This window comes from Chelonia mydas, chromosome 1, assembly GCF_015237465.2.
Source record: "Chelonia mydas isolate rCheMyd1 chromosome 1, rCheMyd1.pri.v2, whole genome shotgun sequence".
NCBI classification, from domain to species: Eukaryota; Metazoa; Chordata; order Testudines; family Cheloniidae; genus Chelonia; species Chelonia mydas.
In genome coordinates, this window is record NC_057849.1 from 149,282,203 (window position 1) to 149,310,094 (window position 27,892).

Genomic DNA, 27,892 nt, shown 5'->3' on the forward strand with positions numbered 1-27,892 from the left:
TAAATCTCCCTTGCTTCTGATTAAGCCCATTACTTCTTGTCCTACCTTCATTAAACATGGAGAACAATTGGTCACAGTCCTCTTTATGAGAGCCTTTCACACATTTGAAGACTGTGATAAGGTCCACCCTCAGTGTTCTTTTCTCAAGACTAACAATGCCCAGTTTTTCTAACCTTTACTCAAAGGTCAGATTTTCTAAATCTTTATCATTTTTGTTGCTATCCTCGGGACTCTCCCCAATTTGTCCTCATCTTCCCTACAATGTGGTGCCCAGAATTGGACACAGTTTTCCTGCTGAGGAGCGTGGGACAAATACCTCCCTTGCTTTACATACAACAACTCATGTTAACACACCCCAAAACATTAGCCTTTTGCAACTGCAACTCTTCATTGATTCATATTCAATCTGTGATCTGCTAGAATCACAGATCCTTTTCAGCAGCACTACTACCTAGCCAGTTATTCCCAATTTTGTAGTTGTGCATTTGATTTTTCCTGCCTAAGTGAAGTAGACTCATAGACTTTAAGGCCAGAAGGGACCATTGTGATCATCTAGTCTGACCTCCTGAACATTGCAGGCCACAAGAACCTCACCCTGCTACTCTTGTAATAGGCCCATAATCTCTGGTTGAGTTACTGAAGTCCTTAAATCTTGATTTAAAGTAGGGCTGTCAAGTGATTAAAATTTAATTGCAGTTAATCACACAATTAAAAAAATTAATTAATCGTGCGATTAATCATGCTGTTATATACATAGTAGTCTATTATTGTTTAAATATGGATTTTTTTACTTTTTCAAGTATATTGATTTCAGTTACAACATAGAACACAAAGTGTACAGTGCTCATATTATATTTATTTTTATTACAAATATTTGCCCTATAAAATAAAAGAAATAGTATATTTCAATTCACCTAATATAAGTACTGTAGTGCAATCTCTTTATCAGGAAAGTTGAACTTAGAAATGTGGAATTATGTACAAAAGTCATAAATTTTGCCCCTTAGAAATGTGGAATTATGTACAAAAGTCATAAACTTTGCCCCTCCTCCAAGGCCTTGCCCATTCTCTGAGGCTCCACTGCCACTCACTACATCCCCCCTCCCTCTGTCGCTCATGCTTCCCACTCTCACTTGCTCATTTTCCCTGGGCTGGCTCAGGTGGCTGGGGTGAAGGAGGGCTCCAGCTGCGGGTGCGGGGTCCGAGGTGGGGCCAGAAATTAGGAGTTCAGGGTGCGGGAGGGGGCTCCGAGCTGAGGCAGTGGGTTGGGATGTGGGAGGGGTGAGGGCTCCGGGGTGGGGTCAGGGATAAGGGATTTGGGGTGCAGGAAGGGGCTTCACGCTGGCGCTGAGGAGTTTGGAGTGTGGGAGGGGACTCTGGGTTGGGGCAGGAGGTTGGGCTGTGGGAGGGGGGTGAGGGCTCCAGTTTGGGGGTGCGGGCTCTGGGGTGGGGACAGGGATGAGGGATTTGGGGTACAGGAGGGGGCTCTGGGCTGGGGCTGAGGGGTTTGGAGTGTGGGAGGGGGCTCCGGGCTGGGGCAAGATGTTGGAATGTGGGGGGTGTGAGGTCTCTGGCTGGTGGTGCAGACTCTGGAGTGGGGCTGGGGAAGAGGGGTTTGGGGTGTAGGAGAGTGCTCCAGGCTGGGGGTGGAGCCAAGGGGTTCAGAATATGGGAGGGGGCACTGGGCTGAGGCAGGGGTGGGGAAGGGGGTATGGGCTGGGGGTTCAGACTCTCGTGTGAGGCTGGGGATGAGGGATTTGGGGTGCAGGAGGGTGCTCGTGTGAGGCTGGGACCAAGGGGTTTGAAGGGCCGGAGGGGAATCAGGACTGGGGTAGGGAGTTGGGGCACTGGAGCAGGTGTAGGCTCCAGGTGGTGCTTACCTCAAGCAGCTCCTGGTAGCAGCTGCATGTCCCTCCTCTGGCTCCTACGTGGAGGTGCAGCCAGGTGGCTCTGCACGCTGCCCAGTCTGCAGGCGCTGCTCCTGCAGCTCCCATTGTCTGTGGTTCCCGGCCAATGGGAGCTGCAGAGCTGGCACTTGGTTCGGGGACAGCGTGTGGAGCCCCGGGGCTGCCCCTATGTGTAGGAGCTAGAGGGGGGACATGCTGCTGCTTCCAGGAGCCGCACCGAGCCACGGCAGGCAGGGAGCCTGCTGTAGCCCTGCTGTGCTGCCGACTGGACTTTTAAGGGCCCGGTCAGTGGTGCTGACCGGAGCCGCTAGGGTCCCTTTTCGACGGGCCATTCTGGTCCAAAACGGGATACCTGTCAACTGTAGGTGGGGCCTTGGGGGTGGGGCCGGGGGGGCTGAGTGGGGGCTTGAGCCCCCCCCAGGGAAAGTTGGAAGCCGGCACCTGTGATTTCCTGAATCACTTTCTTCCCTTTCTTAAATATAGCTACTAGAATATAATATACAAATATAAGGTACATATTTGCAATCCCTGCAGCCCGACGGTACGAACCCTGAGTATATGGATTCCTTAGAAATCCTTGCTCTTGGGCTTGCAATTTCATGTGCCAGTTCCCTGAAGAGTCTTGGCTGGAGCTCACCCCGGTGCCCGGCACTTGTGCGGATGGGATTTCATCCGGCGGAATTCCCGCCGCCCCTGCCCAGGCAGCGTCCCGCGGCCGGGGAGACCAGGCGCAGGGCTAGCGGGCTGGGGCTGGGACCGCGGAGCGGCGCGCTCCCCGAGCCTGGCGGCAGGGGCCGGGCCCAGCAGCAGGGGGCGCGTGTGCGGCTCCCTCCCTCCCGCGCCGGGCTGGGCTGGGCTGGGCAGGCAGCGCGCCGCGCTCCCGGCGGCGGCTGTGACTCCACAATGCTGGGCTCGGGCAGGAGGCGGGGCGGGCGGCGGCGCCGTGACTGAGCGGCGAGCGGGGCAGGCGGCGCGGATAAGCCGCAGGCTGGAGCGAGCCGAGCGCTGAGCCCCCCCCTTCCCGCCCCCTCCCCCAGCAGCCGGGCCCTCAGTAGTATGGCATCGAGGAGAATGGAGACCAAACCCGTGATAACGTGTCTGAAAACCCTGCTCATCATCTACTCCTTCGTCTTCTGGGTGAGTGCGGGCTGGGGGCGCGGCGTGAGCCCCCCGCACCAGGGGGCGTGCGGGGCCAGGGGGGTTATATTGGGTGCGTTGCGCCGGGATCCGCCGCCGCAGCTGCCGCTCGGGTTCGCTGCGCAAACGCCCGGGTGGGCTCTCCTCCTGCAAGGTGCCCGGCGCCTCCCTCGGCTCCGCGTCCTAGGGTGTCATTGACTTGCCCGTTGGGGGCATATTCGGATTGGTCCCAGATTTTTTGTTTTTGTTTGGGCTGAACCCCCCTCCCCGCCGCCCCACCACCACCCACAGGAGCAAAGGCAGCGAGCGAGCGGGTTACTGGGGCTGCGTGTGTCTGTCGTTCTGTGCCTTGCTGGTTCCCTCTCTCGGTGTCCCTGTGTCTCAGGGCAGCAGGCTGCGCTGGTGGGGTAGTTACATGCGATAAGCTGCATCTCGGATCTGAAGTTTGCTCCCACTGTGATTTCCCTGCTGTTAGAAAGGTAGCCCTATGCCTTTCTGTAGCCTCTCCTAGGCTGCTGGCCACACGTTCATGACAGCCTCACCGCCCCCCCGCCCCCCGTTGCCTGCCAAACATACACAGGGAGGTGGGGACCCAGCTGCTGCTCCTGTGCAAAGGGAGCTGGGTATCCCTGCTTATTACCAAAGGGGCTTCTGAATGGCAGCCTGGGGCCAAAAACATGATATTGACTAGCGGGGCCCTTGTTGCAGACTAACCTGGTGTTTATACATGAGATGCTTGATGCGTGCTGCACCGGTACAGGGGGAATGGGATGCTTTAACCATAGCGGCACAGCCCTGTTGGTTCTCCGTCTCCCTTCTGAAGTATGCACAGCCCATTTGTGAAGGGGAATGTAATATGAAATATCATGGGAAGGAGCAGGTAGGAATTTTATAAGGTTGGGCTTCGTTTGCTATTTTAAAGTCAGTAGCACGTTATGGGTTTCTGTGAAAAAGCTGTCAGCCCCTTTTTGGCTGGTACCCAGTGTATTTTGGAGGCTGCTCACCAATCTTCCCTCTACTGCCCACCCCTCAAATCATATTTTTGGTAAGTGCCGTGTGCATTTAGCATGATCAACTTTATTGTTGCACTCATTCACAGGAGTTGTTATGTCTGTGTTACAGAAAGCTTATGCCATGTAGAGAATAAATCATATTTGTACATTTCAGTTTTTTAGCAGTGCATGTCAGGTGAAGCGACTGCACTTTCCCATGGTTTGTACCTTATCTGAAGCCAATCTCCTGCTGTTGAAGCAGGGCAGCTATGCACAGGGATAAGACATTTCAACAACCATGTTTTCTTTTTTATCACCCTTGCGAATCTCTTATGCTGATACTGCATAACTTGCAATGCTGATATTGGTGGTGAGGAACTGCAAACCTGTTGGCTGTTGCTGGCCACCATGTCTCCATTGTGGAGTGTGTATAAGGTGGGGGAGAGAAAAGCATTTCTCTGTGATTTTACTCTGTGGGTTTCCTCTGACCGTTTCCTTCAGGTTTGTGTTTCTGGCTTAGCTTGCAGCTACTCAGAAAAGCAAGTATCTTATGTGAAAATAAACTGGTAATTTAAAAATATTTATTGAAATTAAAAACATAGTGGGTACTTGGTCGGGCTAGATTCCTAACAAAAGCCAGTGGCATGTTTTTCTGACTTTATCTGTGTCATGGTGTCTGTCATGTGTTTTATAACCAAATTCAGAATCTTGCAACTAATTCTTTTTGACCCAGATACATTAATGAGGTATAATGATTGAGTAATGGGGGCCCTGGATTTTTAAACATACCCAGGGGGTTGATATTTTCATAGCAACCTGATCTTTTACTCAGCAGATCGCTGACATGAGCAGCATATCCTGGCAATGATCTGCAGATTAAAGACTCTCTTTAATGGTACATGATGACGATACAGTATAATGGCCCCACTGAGTACTAGTAGAGATCTTAATCTGAACTTCATTGACACAATATGCTGAAACATGCTTGTCACTTCATATTAATACAAGCTTATTGTATATTACCATTTTAATAACTCTGTAATATGCAGTCTCTTTGAAATACAGTAACTAGATGTTACATCATTCCACTTGCTATATTCTAAATAGAAATTGCCCATTCACAGTAATAACCATGAGCACATAACTAATGCTCTGCATTTTCAAAGTGCACATCATTTTTCTTATGTTAATTTATATGCTTCATTCAAAAGACCCCTCCCCACTGAATTTAATCTGCTAACCCATTGTTATGGTAGCGTCCATGTTAAATCCCACCACCTTTGTTAACATTGTTTGGCAATTTTGGTGGCACCCACAACCGAAGGGCCTGGTGATTTAAATGGGCAGTAAAACTGAATTATTCTCTCATGCCTACAAGTAGTTCCTTTTGCTCAGGGCTCAGGCAAATAGATGAAGTTTGTACTGTTGTCATAAATGAAAAAGTTGTTCTTCCCAGCAATTATCACACAGTAGGATCTAAGAGAATACCTTTCCCCCTATACAATTACGGAATAACTGCAAAACCCCTGGTGAATACATTGTACCTTTTCAAATGTTGCCTTTATAATGGTAACCACTAGGTCTCTGTTATCCGTGTGCTCTGGATAAACAAAAGACTTAAATCTGCAGGCCAGTCGAGCCAGCACATTTCATGAGCACTAATCCTGTTTAAAAAAATCTGCAGGCCTGTGATAGAGACTAGGCAACAGGGTTGGCTTGTAAAGAAAAATAGTGATCCAGGCGAGTCAGATTTGAACAACAACAAAAAAGATTGTGTTAGTCCGCAGAATAAAAACAAACAAAACTAAATACAGATATAACTACACTGGTGCAAACCTCCAGAGTAGACTCATTACAAGGGTGTAACACCAGCCATGCAGGTACGTGATTTATCCCCAGTAAATATTTTTTTGATGTATGTCCTGCTGGTAAGATCCTTTTTGCCCCATTTGTGTCTACACCAGGGGAGGAAGGGAGGTTATACCAATTTTTTCTTATCTAAACAAGTCGTTCGATTCTCATTTGCTAACCAGTAGCATCTCTGCCCCCAACAAGGTTTGGCTAATATGACTCTTCCAGGCATTAGAAACTGGACAGTCTCCAACATTTACACAAAATTATGCATTTGTCTGTTTCCCTTCTTCCTTGTTTCTTGGGGAGGATAGAAAGAATAACGAAAGAGAGAATACTGCAACAATAAACAAAAATCTACTGCTCTTCCAACTTCATTGGCATCACATTCACTTACACACACACACACACGCGTCACACAAGAGTAGAAATCCCGGGTTGAGCAGAACTGAATCTCAAAGGGGAAAACAAACCCCAGACAGTCTACTAAAGAGACAGAGCACCCATCACAGAACCTGATTATTCATTGCTCTGCTCTTCACTTGGCCTAGGAACTCAGGGGGGTAAAAACTAAGCTTGGTTTGGCTCCTGGTATAAATTAGAGCAGAACTGGCCTATTGTCAAAATATCAAGAAGATAGTGTGTTATGGCCACATCCCCTCCCTCTCAACAGCATGTTGGATGCTGCAGTGTAGAGCCATTGGGACAACTTTGTGCATCCAGGGAACCATCTTATGTTGGGGTATTTCCTGGGGTGCCATTTTCATACCTTTATGCCAGTGGAGCAGCATAGAGGCCCATGTAGATCAGAGAACTGGCCCCTGTTTCAATCCATGGGTCTGAAGACACAATAAATACGAAAACCAGCTACTTTTCTAAAGTGCATATCTGAGATTTTTATTTCACTGTCACAAGCAAATAGACCAATGTTATGAATGAATGGCTTGCAAAGTTTTATTTTAATAAAAGCCTCCCTCAGATGACTGTGAGGCAGGATGCTGAACTCATGAGGAGGAAAGTCCTGTATCACTCAACTGCAGTCAGTCCATCTGGCTTTTGATGAGCTGCCTGGTCTATTGTAGCTATGAACATGGGGGTTGCAGTATAAAACCTTGAGGAAGGGAGCAATGGAGAGAAGGGGAAATGTGTGGGGACCCTTCAGATGACTGGCAGGGATGTTACACATTGGGGGGGGCGAAGGGCAGAAACCAATTGGCTAAAACCAATACACTTTTTTTGATACTCATATGAAGTACAACGTTCAAAAGTTCTCTTAATAGAATTTCCCTTTTTTAAAGACATCAAATATCCAAAATGTTTCCCACTGTGAGTGATTATTTTCTAAATTTAATTTTAGAGCAAGCTTTATTGATGGGATAGGTGCCTGAAAATCAGGGTTTCTAGTAGAAACACTGAGTGAGACTGCTGTCTTAACAGTAGCAGAGCTGCAGGGTGTTAATGAAGAGTTACTTTACTCTGATTTCATACTGTATCTAGCCCACTCATTTCCAAATCAGTTTTACTTAATAATGTTGACTTTTTGATAGCTTCCTCCCCCAACCCCCTTTTCTGTAAATATGTGAGCATGGCAGAAAACTTCCAAAGCAGAGATTAAAAAGCTTATGTGCTTATATGTATTCTTATTCATAGTACATTTGAATGCCTAGGGTTACTGGTTTTAGTCTATAAGGGAAGTTGTAATAAAAATTCAACAACCACATCTTTCCTAATCAGGATTCTACAGTGCAAGCACCAGTTTCAGAAAAAGCAGCAAAAAGCCATGCTGTTCTATTATCTACCTTTTATTTTTCTCCTTTCCTGTTCTGTACAAGTAGATTGCAAAGAAATTAGATATTTTCTGGTTTAAAAGGTTTTTGCATTAGAATTCAAAATGGATTTTCTGTAGAGGAGAGAATTCTCTAGGTATCCATTTATTAACTTGTGTCTTAAATTGTTGTATGTTTAAATGTATGCTCCTAATATGATAGCACTCCAAAACCTTTGCAGTGCATTTGGGCATCACCCAAGTAAAAGAATTACCGGTCCAGGTCTTTCTATGTCTTTGTCTTTTGGGAGGGAGTCTTAAGAAAATGGGGATTGATTGTGTTCCGGTTACTTTGCTGTGAAAGACAAGGTTTTGTCTATTGCTCAAAGTTATTACATTTTAAAGGTGCAAATGTGTGACCCTTGAGTAACACTCGAGACAAGTTAACTCATTTGATACCCATTCTGAAAAGAACACTACAGAAAAGTGGAAACTCTTGGCATCCCAAGCTTGAAGGCAAACCCTGTTTTAAAAAAAAAATATGTAAGCAGGAAATAAATCCTTGCAAACCTGGTGCTCATAAAAGTATGTTTAAAATATGGACCATTGAATGGAAGAGCAACCAACTTCAATGGATGAGATATTTCAAATAGATTAACATTTACCATTCATAGAACTAAACCAGGTTTTAATACACTTTCTAAGGGTACGTCTACAATACGAAATTATTTCGAAATTATTCTATTCGAATTTTCGGAAGCTATTTTATACTTTTGGTTTTTCTGTGTCCCCACTAAAGTGCGTGAATTCGGTGGATTGCGCTAGCATCGAATGTCGGAGCGGTGCACTGTGGGTAGCTATTCCACAGTTCCCGCAGTCCCCGCCGCCCATTGGAATTCTGGGTTAAGCTCCTAGTGCATCATGGGGCAAAAACATTCTCACCGGTGTTTCTGGGTGTGTTTCGTTAGAAAGCTATCGCAGACAATCGTTTTGCGCCTTTTTGGTGTGCAGACGCCATACTGCTTTCAGCAGACGGTGCACTGCTGCTCTCCTGCTACTATGAATCCATCTCTCATTTCCTTTCGTATTCCTATGTAATCTGTACTATCTACTCTTTCTCTTCCTCATCGAACGCTTCCGCTGTCAACTCTGCTTGGCTATCGTGAACCGAGCAGCACAGCTTCCGCCGCCAAGTCTGCTCTCCCGCTATTGCCACGCTTCCGAGCGTCTCCATGTTGTCTGTCCTGGGCTCCCACCTCTGTGAAAGCCACAGAAGACAACCATTTTCAGCCTTTGTTTGGCTACTGTGAACCAAACAGCACAGCTTCCGCTGCCACTCTGCTCTCCTACGTTTCGTGCCCTTTTTCCAGCATTACCTGTGCAGGCGCCATAGCCATGGAGCCCGATCAGATCTCCGCTGCAGTTTTGACCATTGTAAATACCTCGCGCGTTATCCAGCAGTATGTGCAGTACCTGCAAAACCGGGCGAGGAAGTGACGACAGCGTGATTACTATACTGAGGAGGACATGGACACAGACGGTACGGCATGTGGTGATTGGGAGATCATGGTGCTGTTGGGCCAGGTTCATGCTGTGGAACGCCGATGCAGGGCCCAGGAAACAAGCACAGACTGGTGGGACAGCATAGTGTTGCAGGTATGGGATGATTCCCAGTGGCTGAGAAACTTTCATATGTGTAGCGCCACTTTCATGGAACTTTGTGACTTATTGTCCCCTGCCCTGAAGCGCAAAGACACCAAAATGAGTTACCCTCACAGTTGAGAAGCAAGTGGCCATAGCCCTGTGGAGGCTTGCAGCTCCCGACAGCTACCAGTCAGTCGGGAATCAGTTTGGAGTGGTGAAATCTACTGTGGGGGGCTGCTGTGCTGCAAGTAGCCAACACAATCATTGACCAGCTGCTATCAAGGGTAGTGACTTTGGGAAATGTGCAGACCATTGTGGATGGCTTCAATGCGTTGGGGTTCCCTAACTGCGGCAGGGCGATAGACGGAACGCTTATCCCTATCTTGGCTCTGGAACACCGGGGTGGCCAGTACATAAACCGCAAAGGGTACTTTTCTGTGATGCTGCAAACACTGGTGGATCACAATGATGTCGGTGAAACATCCCTTGTGGGATGGCCAGGAAAGGTGCATGACGCTCGCATCTTCAGGAACTCTGGTCTGTTCGAACAGCTGGAGGAAGGAACTTACTTCCCAGACCAGAAAGTTACTGTTGGGGATGTTGAAATGCCTATAGTTATCCTCGGGGACACAGCCTACCCCTTAATGCCATGGCTCATGAAGCCGTACACAGGCACCCTGGACAGTAGTAAGGAGCAGTTCAACTATAGGCTGAGCGAAGTGCAGAATGGTGGTAGAATGTGCGTTTGGACGTTTGAAAGCACGCTGGCGCAGTTTACTGACTCGGTTAGATCTCAGTGCAACCAATATTCCAATTGTAATTGCTGCTTGTTGTGTGCTCCACAATATCTGTGATAGTAAGGGGGAGACATTTATGGCAGGGTGAGGCAACTCATCTGGCTGCCAGTTTCACACAGTGAGACAACAGGGCAATTAGAAGATTGCAGCAGGGCGCGCTGCACATCAGAGAAGCTTTGAAAGCTAGTTTCATGACTGGCCAGGGTATGAGAGAAATCAGAAGCTAGATGGGGGAGGGGGATATTGGGTTGGGGGGTGGGAGGAGGAGGGAAGGACAAGTCCAGAAACCAAATCAAAATTTAGGATATGCCAGCTTTCTGCTGCTTGTGCAGTCCTCTGGGTTTGACTGTGTGGGTCCCCGTAGCCTCCCCCCCGTATTTTTGGGCATCTGGGTGAGGAGGCTATGGAACTTGGGGAGGAGGGAGGGTGGTTATTCAGGGGCTGCAGCGGCAGTCTGTGGTCTTGCTGCCTTTCCCGCATTAGATCCACCATAAAGTGGAGCATGTCAGTTTGCTTCCCCATGAGCTTGACCATAGCATCCTGCCTGCTCTCATCGCACACGTCCCTCCTCTCTCCGTATTCATGTAACGCTTTACGTGACTCCACAGTTGTTTGCCTCTGCGCATTCAACTGGGCCCTATCAGTGCGGGAGGACTGCATGAGTTCGGGAAACATGTCGTCCCGAGTTTGTTTTTTCTGCCTTCTAATCTGGACCAGCCTCTGGGACGGAGTAGACAGGGACTGCATTGAAACATTTGTACCTGCTTCAGGGGAGAAAAAGGGAGGGTAGTATTTTAAAAGATACATTTTAGAGAACAAAGGGAACACTGTTTCTCAGTGAAACACGCAGTTCGCAGTACACAGCACATGTTCTTTCTGTACAAGGTCTTATTTTGCCTCTTATACTGAAGTGCCTGCCACTTTGGTGTGAGTAAGCCATCGCATGCGGCCAGGCAACAGAATTCAGCTTGCAGGCAGCAGCCAGGCAACAGAATTCAGCTTGCAGGCAGCCTGCGGGCTCTCTGGGAGGATCGCTTCACACCCCACCCTTCCCCGCTCCCCACCCACCGCAGGGCTCCGATGAGGCTCTGAGAAGGGATGAGCCCTTTAAACTAAACGCGAACAGCCCAGCGCGGCTGGGTTTCCCCCCACCGCATGGCTCCGATCAAGCTCTCACTCACCAGAAGTGCCTTCTCCAGGGTCATGGTCCACGAGCATGCTTTGGGAGTAGGGGGAGGCTATTGGCTCCAGCGTTAAGAATAGTTCCTGGCTAGGGGGGAAAAACAGATTCCCCACTTGCCACCTGTGCACTGTCCTTCTCCTCCTCTTTGTCCTCCAAAAACTCATCCTCCTCCCTCCATGCTACTCCCCCATTGCAGGTGTCCATGGACAGTGGGGGAGTAGTATTGTCGTCACTCCCCATAATTGCATGCAGCTCATGGTAGAAGTGGCATGTACGGGGCTATGACCTAGAGTGCCTGTTCACCTCCTTGGCTTTTTAGTACGCTTGCCTGAGCTCCTTGATTTTTGTACGACACTGTTCTGTGTCCCTGGAGTAGCCTCTTTCCGTCATGGCCCTGGAGACTTTAGCGTACGCATTTGTGTTCCTTTTTTTGGAATGTAGTTCTGCCATAACAGATTCGTCTCCCCAACATACAATGAGATCCAGTACCTTCCATTCGGACCATGCTGGAGCTCGTCTGCGAATCCGGGACTGCGTGGACTCTGCATGGTCGCCTGTGATGGTGGACTGTGCTGATGGTCACCTGTGCTGATGGTGACCAAACAGGAAATTCAAAAGTTCCTGGGGCTTTTACTGCCTACCTGGCTAGTGCATCAGAGTTCAGAGTGTTGTCCAGAGCGGTCACAAGGGAGCATTCTGGCATAGCTCCTGGAGGCCAATAACATCGAATTGTGTCCACAGTACCTGTAACCCAGAAGTGCGATCTCGATTTGAGCGCTACTCCACTTGCCAAGGTGGAGTACAGAAATCGGAGTAAAGAGTCCTTTAAATTGAAAAAACTGGTTTGGTCGTGTGGACGGAACCAGTTTTATTTTGAGGTAACTCGGCTAATTCTGAAATAACCGCATACTGTAGAGCAGGCCTAAAATTGAGACAAAGATACCGCACTTGGAGTGGACTGATTTTTAAATTTTGGTTACTTGAAAAATCAATCCTCTCCCCACGCTCAGCATTAATGGATCCCAGTACAACAGCGTGTCTAAGGCCTGATGATTGAGCAGATAGCTGCTCTTGTGTTTAGGGCAGAAGTCCTCAAACTGGTCACATGGTGCTGGCTGGCTTCTCCTTACTTCCAGTTGCTAAATTGCATTAAAAAACAGCTAAAAATATATTACTTTTCTCATGTTAGTTTTCCATGTAGGAAAATGCTCTAGTTGCCACAGGAATGTTACATGATCTTGAATGGGAGGGGTAGGTGCTTACCAAGCAGTCCTCTGTATTCAAATGTGGGCCATGCTATGAAAAGGTTTGAGCCTCTTTGGTGTAAGGGGAAGGAGGAGACAGACTTCTATAAGATGAAGCAGGAGCACATCCCCTAATCTTCTTAACAAAATAGGTCAGTGGATGGAGAAAGGGAGTGGCTTTGTAGCTCCATCTAGTATGGAAATTAGCAGAAGCAGTGAGCAGGGGTGGAGTCAAAGTCCCCTCCTTGTTCTGCATTCAGCTGCTGAGAAGCATTCCTCCGTCTACGGCAGGGGTGTGCAAACTTTTTGGCTCAAGGGCCACATCCGGGTTGCGAAACTTTATGGAGGGCCGGGTAGGGAAGGTTGTGCCTCCCCAAACAGCCTGGCCTCTTCCCCTTCCCACTTCCCACCCCCTGACTGCCCCCCTCAGAACCCCCAATGCTCCAGCCCCCCCCGCTCCTTGTCCCCTAACCGCCCCTGACCCCTATCCACACCCCCGTCCCTGACCGTCCCCCGGGACTCCACCCCCTATCCAATCCCCCTGCTTCCCATCCCCTGACCGCTCCCTCCTCAGACCCTCCGCGCCATCCAATCTCCCCCCGTCCCCTGACTTCCCCCTGGGACCTCCTGCCCCTTACCACGCCACTCAGAGTGGCAGGAGCTCACAGCTACGCCGCCGCCCTGGCCGGCTGGAGCAGCGGGCCAGAGCGCCGGTGGCGCAGCGCAATGAGGCTGCGGGGGAGGAGGAACTGTGGGGGAGGGGCTGGGGACTAGCCTCCCCATCCGGGAGCTCAGGGGCTGGGCAGGATGGTCCCGCACGACGGATGTGGCCCACGAGCCATAGTTTGCCCACCTCTGGTCTAGGGCAATCGTTCTCAAGCTTGTGTACTGGTGACCCCTTTCTTGCCAGCAAGTTAAAGAAGTATGGGCTGGATGAATGGACTATAAGGTGGATAGAAAGCTGGCTAGATCGTCGGGCTCAACGTGTAGTGATCAATGGCTCCATGTCTAGTTGGCAGCCGGTATCAAGCGGAGTGCCCCAAGGGTCGGTCCTGGGGCCGGTTTTGTTCAATATCTTCTTTAATGATCTGGAGGATAGCGTGGACTGCACCCTCAGCAAGTTTGCAGATGACACTAAGCTGGGAGGAGTGGTAGATATGCTGGAGGGTAGGAATAGGATACAGAGGGCCCTAGACAAATTAGAGGATTGGGCCAAAAGAAATCTGATGAGGTTCAACAAGGACAAGTGCAGAGTCCTGCACTTAGGACGGAAGAATCCCATGCACTGCTACAGACTAGGGTCTGAATGGTACAGACTAGGGACCGAATGGCTAGGCAGCAGTTCTACAGAAAAGGACCTAGGGGTTACAGTGGATGAGAAGCTGGATATGAGTCAACAGTGTGCCCTTGTTGCCAAGAAAGCTAACAGCATTTTGGGCTGTATAAGTAGGGGCATTGCCAGCAGATCGAGGGATGTGATCGTTCCCCTCTATTCGACATTGGTGAGGCCTCATCTGGAGTACTGTGTCCAGTTTTGGGCCCCACACTACAAGAAGGATGTGGAAAAATTGGAAAACGTCCAGCGGAGGGCAACAAAAATGATTAGGGGACTGGAACACATGACTTATGAGGAGAGGCTGAGGGAACTGGGATTGTTTAGTCTGCGGAAGAGAAGAATGAGGGGGGATTTGATAGCTGCTTTCAACTACCTGAAAGGGGGTTCCAAAGAGGATGGATTTATATACCACTGTTCTCAGTGGTAGCAGATGACAGAATAAGGAGTAATGGTCTCAAGTTGCAGTGGGGGAGGTTTAGGTTGGATATTAGGAAAAACTTTTTCACTAGGAGGGTGGTGAAGCACTGGAGTGAAACCTTCCTTTGAGGTTTTTAATGTCAGGCTTGACAAAGCCCTGGTTGGGATGATTTAGTTGGGGATTGGTCCTGTTTTGAGCAGGGGGTTGGACTAGATGACCTCCTGAGGTCCCTTCCAACCCTGTTATTCTAAGATTGTATGAAATAGCAAGCCTTTGAGTGTGACCCTCGTTATAAATTAAAAACACTTTTTTTTATATATTGAACACCTTTATAAATGCTGGATGCAAAGTGGGGTTTGTGGTGGAGGCCGACAGCTCGTGACCCCCCATGACCCCTTGAAGGGTCCTGACCCCTAGTTTGAGAACCCCTGATAGGGAGAGCTAAAATTGCAGGGACAGCTTTTAAGGCTGTGCAAACCAGGATGGATAAAAATCAATCATTTAAAAATGGATTTTATTTAAAATTAAATACAGGTTTATTTTTTAAAAATGAACCTATTTTAAATTATGACAACAGTATATGTTTGCTGCTTATTGTCAAGTTTTAAAGAAAGTCAGATCATTGAACCTGGTGGTAGTCACTGGCTAAGCAGCTGGAATCAGAGTTTATTGCTGTCAAAATCTGGTTTAGCACTTCAGCAGACTCTTCTGCAGTTGCAAAGAGAGTATTTTTTCATTTTATTTTATTTAACAAGGTCACTTCAGTGACTAGTTCATTCAAAGTTAAAAAGCTGATTGGAGTTAAAAAGCAGGAAAGCTTGTTTTCGTCTTCCAATCTATGAATAAAAACTAGGTGTGAGAGGTGAGACCTACTAGTTCTAAAATTTCGAAGGACATGGTACTAAAACAGGGGTGGGCAAACTACGGCCCATCAGCCATTTTAATCCAGCCCTCGAACTCCCCCTGGGGAGCAGGGTATAGGGCTTGCCCCACTCCGGCGCTCCAGCTGGGGAGCTCCCGGAAGCAGCGGCATGGCTCTGCTCTGGCTCTTATGTGAAGGGGCAGCCAGGAGGTCTGCTCTGCACGCTGCCCCGGCCCCAAGCACCACCCCCGTAGCTCCCATTGGCTGGAGAACTGTGGCCAATGGGAGCTGCGGGGGTGGCGCCTGCAGACTGAGCAGCACGTGGAGCCGCATAGGAGCCGGAGGAGGGGCATGCCGTTGCTTCTGGGAGCCGCTTGAGGTAAGCGCCGCCCGGAGCTTGCACCACTGAGCCTCCCCCTGCACACCAACCCCCTCCCCAGCCTTGATCATCCTCCTGCCCTCTGAACCCCTCGATCCCAGCTTGGAGCACCCTCCTGCACCCCAAACCCCTCATCCCCAGCCCTATCCCAGAGCCTGCACCCAGCTGGAGCCCTCACCCCCCCATGCCCCAACCCCCTGCCCCAGCCCTGATCCCCCCTCTCACCCTCCAAACTTGGTCCCAGCCTGGAGCACGCTTCTACACCCAAAAATCCTCATCCCCAGCCCCACCCCTGAGCCCGCACCCCCAGCCGGAGCCCTCACCCCCACCCCTCCGCTCCAGCCCCGGAGCCCCCTTCTGCACCCTGAACTCCTCATTTCTGGCCCCACCTTGCAGCCCGCACCCTCAACCAGAGCCCTCACCCCCTCCCACACCCCAACCCCAGTTTTGTGAGCATTCATGGCTCGCCATACAATTTCTATTCCCAAGATGTTGCCCTCAGGCCAAAAAGTTTGCCCATCCCTGTACTAAAACAATCATTTCAATTCACTAACTACAGATAATACTTCCTTTATTCAATAAATCAGTTAGTTTTAAATACAAAATATGTTTTGATAAACTTTTTTTCTTATGTGTCTGTCACATTTAAGGTAGTTTCATTTAACTAATATATTTTTTTAAAAAGGTGTTTTGGTGCATTTTAATTGAATTTTAGTTTCTATCGAAATACAGCTTGAGAGAAATCACAAGCGGGAAAAAAAATCTAGTAATAAGTTGTCATTTACCCTTTTCTAACTTAAATTAAAAAAGTGAAAAATGAAGAATCTGAATAAATGTAAATTAAGCTACAAAATTGCTTAAATAAATGTGTATAGATATAGTGTATCTTCCTGGTTAGCAAAAAGAAGAACCAAATTTAGTTCAAAAGCTGTATTTAGTCGCAAATCAACATCTTTTAATGGTTACCAACCAATGGGAATCAACCTTTTATTTAGGAAAATAGTTTAAAAGTACAAATGCAAAATAAGATTAACACCGATGATTTAAATCAGGATTGCCAATTTGCTGATTTAAATCATGATTAAAATTTGTGATTTAAATCACTTTGATTTAATCAGTCCATCTTGGTGCAAACCATATGATCATACAGGCAATTTAAAGCCCTGTACTCTGTTACAAACTTGTATAATTTTCTCTTCAAAATGTAGTCATATTAATGTCAGAGCAGTAGCAAATCTCTCTCTGAGGTACTAAAATTGTAAATGCATGAAACTTTCACTGAAACAAGTCTAAGGGCTTGTCTACACCGGCAACTTACAGTGCTGCAACTTTCTCGCTCAGGGTTGTGAAAAAACACCCCCTGAGCACAGCAAGTTTCGGAGCTGTAAAGTACCAGTGTAGACAGTGCTGGGAGCTACGCCCCCCGTGGAGGTGGTTTTTAGAGTGCTGGGACAGCTCTCCCAGCGCTCTGCCGTGACCACACAAGCCACGTTAAAGTGCTGCCAGTGTAGACTAGCCCTAAGACAAACAAGTGAGGAATAGAATTTATAATGCAATTACTGATCTATCCTCCAATACAGCAGCACAAACTGTATTATAGTGAATTAACGTTGCTATTGTAATAGTGTGCGCCTTTGAATTATTAGTGCCATTAAGTCTTTTTTTTGTGAATGTCTAATAGGGTTACTGGAATCAACAATTTTCTCCCAAAACCCATTTTTTTCCCTCGTAGACTGCTTCTTATATTGCTTACTGCTGCAGTTTTAAAAATATCCTTCAGGTAGTTTTAAAGAGAAAATAATCTAGAAAATGCATTCACGTCCCTATAATTAAGATTCTAGTACTTTATGGTGGCGGTGTGTTAGCTCCATTAGCCACCTTTCTGGAAAGGAGTCATCCTGTAGATATTCAGGGCATGTCTACACTGGCAGAGTTACATCCCTGGCAGTCACATTGCTGCTCAGAGAGCGCTGAAGGGAAACCGCTGTTGTGTGTTCACACTGACAGCTGCCTGCGTGATAGCACGTTCACACTTGCGGCACTTGCAGCGGTATTCGGAGCGGTGCACTCTTGGCAGCTATCCCACAGAGCATCTTTTCCTCTTCCTCCTCTAAGAGTTGTAGGAAGGCGGAGGTGGTCGTGGGGCATCCTGGGTCCTGTCCCAAAGCCCTGTGATGCATTGCTTCGCGTCCCAGCAATCCCTGTGCTTCCGTCCACATTTGGCACCGTCTTTCAACGGTTTGTGTACTGCGCGCTCTGACTCTTCAGTCTGCAGGAATGGATCCCGCACTGTTGACCAATATGCTGCTCGCTCTCACTAACACAAGCGGCAGTGGAGTTATTCCTTAAACTACAAAGGCAAGAGCAGTTCGACATTAATCTCGCCACGTGTAGTAGCTACGACACGACATTGCTTGTGGCATTCACGGAGGTGCTGACCACAGTGAAACGCCGCTTTTGGGCTCGGGAAACAAGCGCTGAGTGGTGGGATCACAGCGTCATGCATGTCAGGGATGACGAGCAGTGGCTGCAGAACTTTTGGATGGGGAAAACCACATTCATGGGACTGTGTGATGAGCTAGCCCCAGCCCTGCAGCGCAAGGACACGAGAATGAGAGCTGCCCTGCCGGTGGAGAAGCGCATGGCGATTGCACTGTAGAAGCTGGCTACTCCAGACTGCTACCTATCAGTTGCTAACCAGTTCGGAGTGGGAAAGTCGACCAGTGGACTCGTATTGATGGAAGTGTGCAGGGCTATTAATCGTATCCTGCTCCAAAAGACTGTGACCCTGGGTAACGTGCATGACATTGTGGATGACTTTGCACAAATTGGTTTCCCTAACTATAGAGGTGCGATCGATGGCATGCGTATTCCAATTCTGGCACCAGAGCACCTAGCCACCGAGTACATTAATCGGAAGGGGTATTTCTCAATGGTTCTCAAGGTGCTTGTGGATCACCGTGGGCATTTCACAGACATTAACATAGGCTGGTCCGGAAAGGTGCATGACGTACACATCTTTTGGAATACTGACCTGTTGTTCAGGAAGCTGCACACAGGGACTTTCTTCCCAGACCAGAAGATCACTGTAAGGGAAGTTGAAATGTCCCTTAATGCCGTGGCTTATGAAGCCATACAGGGTGCACCTTGACAGCAGCAAGGAGCGGTTCAACAAAAGGCTGAGCAAGTGCAGAATGACTGTTCAGTGTGCTTTGGGCCGTTTAAAGGCCTGCTGGTGCTACATATATGGGAGTCTGGACTTGGCCGATGACAATATTCCTATGCTTATAGCTGCATGCTGTGCGCTCCATACTATTTGTGAAGGGAAGAGTGAAAGCTTCACTCGGGGCTGGACCGCTGAGGTTCAGTGGCCTGGAGGCTGAATTTGAACAGCCAGAGACTAGGGCTATTAGAGGGGTACAGTGCGGAGCCATAAGGATCAGGGATGCCCTGAGGCAGCAATTTGAAGCTGAAAGCCACTAATATTTGTTGCTATGCTCAGGAGTGCAGTGCTTGTAATGCTGGGAGATGATTGTGATTGGTGCAGACGATGCACTATGAAGATTTAAGAAAATTGCCTGTTGCTTTGCAGGGCTCTGTTTGCTTTCATTAATGGAATAAAGAGTGCTTTCAAACCAAAAAAAATTCTTTTATTAAAAAACAACCACGAGAGGGGAGAGAGAAACAAAAAAACACATCAAGACTTAGGGGGATTGGAGAAGGGAGGGTCCCAGGAGGAGGTGAAGTCCCGGGACAGATTTGTATATGTCCAGGTATCGTATACAACCTTCTCCTTTGGAGTACAGTGCAGCGGATACTGTACTTCAGCAGGGCTAACCTGCAGAGGGACGGGTGTTGAGTGCAGTGGCTACTGGGAGTCCGCAGGGCTGGCCTGTGATGGGGGAGGAGTGGAATGCAGCAGGTACAGACTGGAGCCAGGAGGTTGATAAGAGTGTGTTGGCGGTGTGTGGGGGGCGCATGGGAAAGAGTTTTGTGACAGCGGCTGCAGGGGAGGGCGGGCACGGAGCTGCTCGGTTTTCAGTGCTAGTAGCGCCTGGAGTGTGTCCATTTGGCGCTCCATAAACTTTAAAGAGTCGCTTCATTCTGGCGTGCTACATTCTCCTTTTGGTCCCTCTTCTCGCTGTCCTGCCACTCCTTCAATTCTTGTTTTTCGGCCGCGGAGTGCATCATGACATCATGCAGAAAGTCCTCTTTAGTTCTTCCTGGTCGCTTTCTAATTCTGCGCAGCCGTTCAGCCAGCGATAACAAAGAGGGAGGCTGGGCTCCCAAGGTCATATCTGTGAAGCCAAAATGCAACATTTTACAGAAGCAGTATTGTTTGCAACACACAGACCACTGATTCAGTGACTTAGAACACAGCCACTCTTCACATACCTGTCACTAACTGGCTGACCCCAGGCAAGCACATATGAGCCACAAGACCCCCAGAATGGTGAGTAACTGCAGGGCAGGGGAAATCAGTGTTCCAGGACTGTACTGTACACTGGGCACGTGGCTCTTGGGGAGAGCCAGCACTGTAGGCAGGCCTTATAATCATTACTGGCTCCACATTTTCCACAGGCTGTGTTCATTATGGAAGATATCACGCTACTGAGGGTGAGCAGAGAATCAAGGGAGGGTCTTCTCCAAGACTGTGGCTTCTGCCCTGGCTCTTATGTGGCTTCCTGTGTGCAGCAATGGCTCTTCCCCCCACCCTGCCCCCCGTTACAGCACGAGAAAGTTACCGTTAATGGGACAAGAAACAAAGCAGCTCTGCCAAAGAACCTGCAGCAGCGGATTGCCCAGTATCTCCATGAAAGTTTCGTGGAGATCTCTTAGGCAGATTCCCATGAAGTGAGGGAGTCAATCAACACCCTGTTCTGCCGCTCAGACTAGGCATGTGGTGGTACGCGCATCATACAGACACAAGCCTGCTTTCTGCAACCCTCCTGCCCCCAGCAATTCACTTCAGCGATTCCCAAAATCAAAACCACTTACCAGGGGCCTCCTCTCCTGTTTGTGCTTCACCAAGTTCCAACAGCTGTGACTGGCTAGCCTCCTCTGGGGTAGAGAAGAGCTCCTGGCTACATGCATCTCTGACCTCTGAGTCATCTTCCACCTCCCCTTCCATATCCTCATCCAAGATTTCCTCCTCCTGGGTTGGTCCACGCTCGACTGGCACGTGAGCCACTGAAGTATCCACAGTGGCCTTCGCAGTGGAGGTGGGGTTGCCACTTAGTATCGTGTCCAGCTCTTTGCTGTGTAGGCGCAGCACCAGAGCGGTGGTTTGCTTCCCGCACCTTGTGGTAGATGTTCCACAGCTCCTTCACTTTGACCCTACACTACAGTGTGTCCCAGTCATGGCCCCTTTCTGTCATGCATTGTGAAATCTGTCCATAGGTATCAAAATTCCTATGGCTGGAGCACAGCTGGGACTGGACAGCCTCCTCTCCCCAAATGCTGATGAGGTCCAGCAGCTCGGCATTGCTCCAAGCGGAGGATCGCCTGGTACGTGGAGCCGGCATGGCCACCTGGAAAGATGCGCTGAGACCACTGCACGTGTCACCGAGCAAACAGGAAGGGGACTTTCAAAATTCCCAAGGAACTGAAGGGGTGGGGCTCATGGTTGGTCACCTGAGGGCAGGGTAGTAGAGTTCAAACCGATGACGAGAGAGGCGAGAACAGGCATTGTGGGATACCTCCCGGAGGCCAGTAATCGACCAGAGTGTCTACACTGGCACCACGGCACTGTAGCCTCAGCGCAGAAAGCTGTATGTCTCTCGTTGGGGTGGTTTTTTACAGCGCTGCAACTGTGCAGTTTCTGCGCACTGAGTGGCTTGGCAGTGTGTACAACTCGGAAGTTACACCGCAGAAAGCTGCTTTATTGTGCAGAAATTTGCCAGTGTAGACAAGGCCTGAGTTGGTTATCTGAATTCTGAAGAAATTACAGCTAAAAACAAAACAAAACTCAAACAAACCTCCCCACCCCCGTCAAACTCTGTTTTTGTCTTTGAACGCTTTCACGGATGGTTTAAAGTGTATCATTGTTTAGATATGCACTCCATATAGTTGCTAACATATATGAAAGATTAAAGATAATGGTGTTTTCTTGTGAGTGCAGCCTAGGAGGAATTCTACTGATTAAATAAACATTTTTTTAAATGTTTAGTGGGTTAAAAACAACCCCAGAGCTTGCTTTTTAAATTCACTGCTATGTGGTATTCATCCAGCTTTGCTTGATACTGCTGTTATTAAATGTATGGTCTCAAAACCTTAATTATAGTTCAAGCAAAAGGGAAGTATCCCAGTATAACCTCTTTAATGGTATCCGTTAATAGAAAAAATAAAGGTGTTAGTTAAGATTAGCTATGTTGTGTTACAAACCCTATAGTTATTTCAAACAAATGTATTCTTAGTTAATTACTAAAAAACTATTGAACTAAAACATGGAGACTGACTTAAACATACCGAAGATGTTTCAGGCATAAGCCAGGTGCTCACTCTCTTTTTCTACCCTGTTGTACCTTCTTACCTCATATGAGTCTCTTCCTTGGCAGGGAAGTGGTCTCAGAAGATTGGTTAACTTACATAATATGGGGTAGATACAGATTTGCCTTTGAATAGCTTTCACGCTAGTGACATCCATTCAAATTCTGATAATGATTATAAAAGCATTATAAAATATGAATATAATAACAGACGTAAGTCTTATTTGAAATGTTCCAAGGTACTGATTGGCTGAGTTAATAGTCTAATACTTAGTCTCTGTTTATCATTTAACTATGGTTACTAATTGATTGGGTATTTACTGCACCTCTTGCCTGAGAGATGGAATGAAAACCTGTCCACTCACCCCCCCTCCCCACTTATTTTTTAAATGGCAAATTCCCCTCTTCCTGAAGTTGGACAACCCTGCATGGACCTGTTTGATGGTGATGACTTTTCTTGAGTGATGCATGGATTTTAGGTGGAGCAGAGGGGTGAATGAGTGATAGCTCAAGCCCATGCTTTTACAGGGTGTTAATTTGTATTTGGGAAGAGTTTGAGACATTTGGTTGTACAGGAGTTGGGATAGTTGAAAAAGAGACTGCTGGTTTGCTGAAGGATTGAACACAGCTGCTTTCTGGAGAACAGTTGTACGTTTAGCTGGTGCTTTTACTGTTTAACATTCATTCCTGTCAAAGCAATAAGGAGCTCTGTTTATACTGTAAATAATACAAAAAACAAGTCTAGGAAAGAATATGCTCAGTCTCTATCTACTTTGTTCTCTTCCGAGAAGAAAACAGTCCACTCCTTGAGTCCAGATTTTTCCTGACCGCTTGGAAATGATAGGCATTGTTTCGCAAGCAAATAGGAGGCAAGTCAGGATGAAATTTAAAAACAGATTGTCAGACTTAATGCTGAGTATTCTTTTTTTATATAGGGCTTAAAGGTTATCAGTAAAACTTAAAGACAGACAAACGAACAATTTCAGGTACTAACTCCTAGTCAGCCCCCATTCCCACTCCAAAGAGCCAATTTTTTAAAATCTCTTGGGGAAAAAATTGGAATGAGGGAAAAACAGTTTTATTTGTATCCTCATACTCCAAGTGGTACAAAGAGAAGGTATCCTCATACTTCAGTGGTACAAGGAGCAGGTACAGGTAATTGCAAGAGTACAGCACTGCATTGACCTTCAGTAGCAGGGGATGGAGAGAGAAGTAACTTTAAAATGATGCATGTGTTGAGGCCTTTATTTTGTATATTTTATTCAGCAACTAAACTGGAAACTGGTTCCACTGGTTGCCTATAAAGTGTTTCCCAGTTGACTAACTCCTTTAATTATTTGTCTTAAGACTAAAATACATAAAATTTCAATAGATTTATATACTAAAGCATTTTTCTGAGGAAGATAGTTAAATTTTGTGACTCTTCCCTTTATCCTGCAAAATGTTACAATACTTCATGAATAAATAATATGGAGGGAAGGGTGAAAAAACCCATCCGCTCTTGATCCCCTAGGCTAACTTCAGAAGCTTATACAAATGTACTCATAAGATATAATGACATTTCAGATGCACAAAATTCTTGGTTTTATTCCATAGTTTCTTGTGTGAAACTATATTCAACAGCAAAAAAATCTTTAACATTGTGTGCCAAGAAATCTTCTCTCTTCTTAATTATAAATTCTTGCAATGCCTCTGTGGCCCTAACCCTTCACTTATGCACATGAGTAGTCGTGTTGAACTCTGTGAGACTGCTCTCAACTAAACGTTTGCAGGACCGCAGTTATGTGACGGGATTACATAGTCTTTACATTGTTTACATAGTTAGTCTTTTCTTCTGCTGTAGGTAAGGATGGATGTCTATCTGCTGCCATCATAGGTTCTGTGTCTCTTTAACTTTGAAAAATGCCCATGACTTCTAGTGTCTTTGGATTTTTGCATTCAAATGAATGAGTAAGTGAGTAAGTAGAAGGGTTGGTTATGCAGGTACAGTTGTACAAACCATGCACTCAATCATGCAGGGATGCTGTTTGATTTCTTTGTGGTTCTTTGTTGGCATAGAGGTTTGCCCATGGGGAACTCATTGCAGGATTGGGGCCTGAGAACCCAGGTCCGCATCAATTGAAGTCAATGGCAAAACTCCCATTGACTTCAGTGGGTGGCAGGCCTGAATGCTGGAACCTTAAGAGAACATCCAAGTTGTAGGACCACACAGGAGGCTACAAGTGGTCAGGGATCAGTGACAATACTGCAGGAACATTTGTATTTAATTACAGGAATTGCCAAAGTGCTCATTACTATAGTATGTGAGCACCTCACAAGATTAAAGAGATCACCTTGACATCCTTCTACAGAATAGATCTTCCTTTTTAACCTTGCATTTTATGGTGATGGGTGGATGGCTGATTCTTGCACCAGTTAGTATGTGCTTTCATTAGAATTTTGGGGCTATGGGAAGAAAGCACTTACATTTTATCTTGTAGCAAAGGAATTCAGAGGCAAAGTAGGAAGCATAGCATGTTCATGATTTATCAGATTAGTTATTTCATAGCAGAGCTATTTTTTGAGTTCTGGGAATAGAAGCTATAATAAAAAAAATAGATGATGCCATTAATGTGAATTTTGCTGTAATCTCCTTTTAGTGTTCTGCAGGAGGTTTTTCAAATGCTCTGTCTTGTAGTTTTTTGGAACAAATTTTAAATCCTAAAAAAACCCCTGAATTACTGGACTGAATTGTAATAATTGAAGAAATAATTAATTCATCTGTTTTAGTTTTTGTTAGCACTGGCTAACAAAAAAGGGAATTTTAAACTTCTGTCAATGAGAGAGTGGAACACACCCATTGCTGGAGAGCGAGCATCTGAATAGTGAGGTGATGGGCTTAATCGACAAATGGCTGTGAATCTTGAGAAGCTGTCCAAAGAAGCCATGATGGAGCTAATGGAAAGGATAGGGTGTGTCAGCGTTCCTTCCCCACTCTGAACTCTAGGGTACAGATGTGGGGACCAGCATGAAAGACCCTCTAAGCTTATTCTTAGCAGCTTGGGTTAAAAACTTCCCCAAGGTAAAAACTTTGCCTTGTCCTTGAACAGTATGCTGCCACTACCAAGCATTTTAAACAAAGAACAGGGAAAAAGACCACTTGGAGACGTATTCCCCCCAAGCCCTACATCCCCTTTCCTGGGGAGGCTTGAGAATAATATCCTAACCAATTGGTTCCAAAACCATCAAAGACCCAAACCCCTGGATCTTGGAACAATGGAAAAATCAGTCAGGTTCTTAAAAGAAGGATTTTATTTAAAAAAAAAAAAAAGAAAGGTAAAAATCACCTCTGTAAAATCAGGATGGAAAATACTTTACAGGGTATTCAGATTCAAAACACAGAGGATCCCCCTCTGGGCAAAACCTTAAAGTTACAGAAAACAGGAATAAACCTCCTTAAGACAGGGAAAATTCACATAAAACAAAAGATAAACTAATCCGCCTTGCCTGGCTTATCTATCCTGGTTGCAGTATTGGAGACTTGGATTAGGATGGGTTGGAGAAGATGGATTTCTGCCTGGCCTCTCTCAGTCCCAAGAGAGAACAACCACGTAAACAAAGAGCAAAAAACAAAAGCCTTCCTCCCCCAAGATTTGAAAGTATCTTGTCCCCTTATTGGTCCTTTGGGTCAGGTGCCGGCCAGGTTAGCTGAGCTTCTTAACCCTTTACAGGTAACAGGATGCTGCCTCTGGCCAGGAGGGATTTTATAGCACTGTATACAGAAAGGTGGTTACCCTTCCCTTTATATTTATGACAGGGTGTATGTATGCATTTGTACTGGAGCTGAGGGAGAAGGAGAGAGAGAGTGGAATGTTGTCAATATAAAAAAGAGGGAAATTACCTCTGCCTAAAGCTAGAAAGTGGTTGGTTCTGTGCTGACTTCACAGGCGCACAGTTCTTAAACACTTCTGTGCGTGTAAAAGGGGAACCTACGTAAGCCCAGGTCTTGGGACCGTGTGCGGAAAAAAAATTCAGGCACCTGTTCCTGACTGGGGCTTCTGGGCACTACCACAGTACAAATAATAGTATGTGGGTAGAAAATTGTACACAACACCTCAAGGAGGGTCTACATACAATTGCTCACCGAGAGAGATAGGTTGCTAGTGTATCCCTTTAGCACAATAGAAATCCTTCTTATAGCAAGTACCTGTCAGTACTCACTAGAGTTAGGGTTTCAGAAATTTCCATTTAATGCTTCAATTTCACACACTGATAGTTTTCAAGAACGTTCAGGTTTGGGGTAGAGTTTTCCAAACTTGTTCTCTGCCTGAAAACAGCTTGAAGCTTAGAGAAGCCCTTTTTGGGCTACAGGAGAGTGAGAGAGTACTTTTCCCTGTGTAGATACATAAATAAAGAGGGCAGGAGGGAATTTTAAATAAACTTTTGATTATAGGTCTACATTAAAAACTGATGAAGTCAGAAACTTGGTATGGACGTAGTCCTCTTTGGGGACTAGAACCTTTGTTTGGTTTGTTGGAATACAGTAAAAATGAAACTGATAAGCAATTGAAAATTTCTGGAGTAGATGGTCCTGTTTTTTTTAGCAATCCTGTTTACGCCCCTGCCCGCTTTGTAATATCCCAGTGCACATTCTCCCTATTCTATATGACCTGTCCTATATGGCCCTGTCCCAGGCCTTATGTAAACTAAGATGTATGGATGGATAATATGCATTAGCTAACACCTTGCAAATCTTAGTCTAGAAAAGGCCTTGGGTTTGCAGTGTCAGGAAGGGAGAGTTTATATGAAGGACATTATAAATACCTTATTGAAACACACACAGCCAATATCTGAAAAACTACTTTAACATTGAGGGTAAAAACAAATTTCAGATACAGAGAAAAAAATTCAGATGTTGCAATTTCAGAGGGATATTCCACACTTTCTGCGTTTCATAATATTCTGTCAGGTCTGAATGTTTTCTAAACAACAACAAAAATCAAACAAAGCCAAAACAACAACAGAAAACAAAGCCAAAATGTCAAGTATTATCAGTGCAACAAAAAGATAAACAGTCACGATGAAAAAGAATAGAAAACTTTTCCTGCTATTGTTTGGCTGGAAACAAAGTGGAACTTAACCTTCTTGTATGCAGTTCACTTCAGTGGCACCTAACATTCAAAGCCTAATTAGGGCCATTTAGAAGCTAACATTATTAAGTGCAAGTAACTTTTTTCTTCCTCTAAAAATAAATAAGGGATTTAAATGCCAATGAAGAACCTGCAAAATTATATATTGAATGTGACAAACAATCCTACATCCCTTGGAAGCTATTTAGCCAAGGAAATGAAGCTTCAGTTAGAATCATCTTCACTGTAGATTTAAAATAAAAATAAAATATGTCCAGCTTCTGTTAGTCAATGGGCGAGCACAACAGACTTTATTTTGTGTGGTGAGAAGAAAGTGATGCAAAGGGGAAAAAGGGGTATTCTGTGGCATGCAGGACAAATGTACTCTTTGTTTGAATCAAATCTGAAGATCACAAAAAAACAAACCCACGTTGTATGAAGTTGGATATTTGAATTCACAATGTGCGAGGAAAAACATGGGGAAACTAGATTAGACTGTATTTTGGTATGTCTGCGTGACAACCAACAGGAGTAGTACAGGAAGAACAGAATGAATGTTTTCAGGTGTTCAGCAGTTTCAGATGGGGAAGGATTGGTCTACCCGCACATCTTTATTATCAGTCTCAGATGGTTTATCCTTCTTAAGATGTAATTTCATATTATACTCTTTTTGTTCACCAATATTTTATAGATATGTAATACGGAGCCAATGTGCTTTCAGAAAGCAAATGTTATTGCTGCAGAGGCTCAAGTTTGGGTGCACAACTCATCAAATGTTGAA

The 27,892-nt window shown here is 46.3% G+C and overlaps 1 protein-coding gene across 2 annotated transcripts in view; it reads left to right on the top strand.

The window, feature by feature from the left end:
• The first annotated feature begins 2,731 nt into the window (after positions 1–2,731).
• The window catches only part of TSPAN7 (tetraspanin 7), a 192,583-nt gene continuing 167,422 nt past the window's right edge, over positions 2,732–27,892 (top strand). The window contains exon 1 of one of the 2 annotated variants that reach the window (XM_037902396.2): positions 2,732–3,044. In XM_037902396.2, the coding sequence (XP_037758324.1) occupies positions 2,964–3,044 (81 nt within the window). In that variant the 5' untranslated portion in view covers positions 2,732–2,963. Of the gene's footprint in view, positions 3,045–3,789; positions 3,925–27,892 lie in introns of those variants that run through there. The other variant, XM_043538045.1, reaches the window with a different exon arrangement.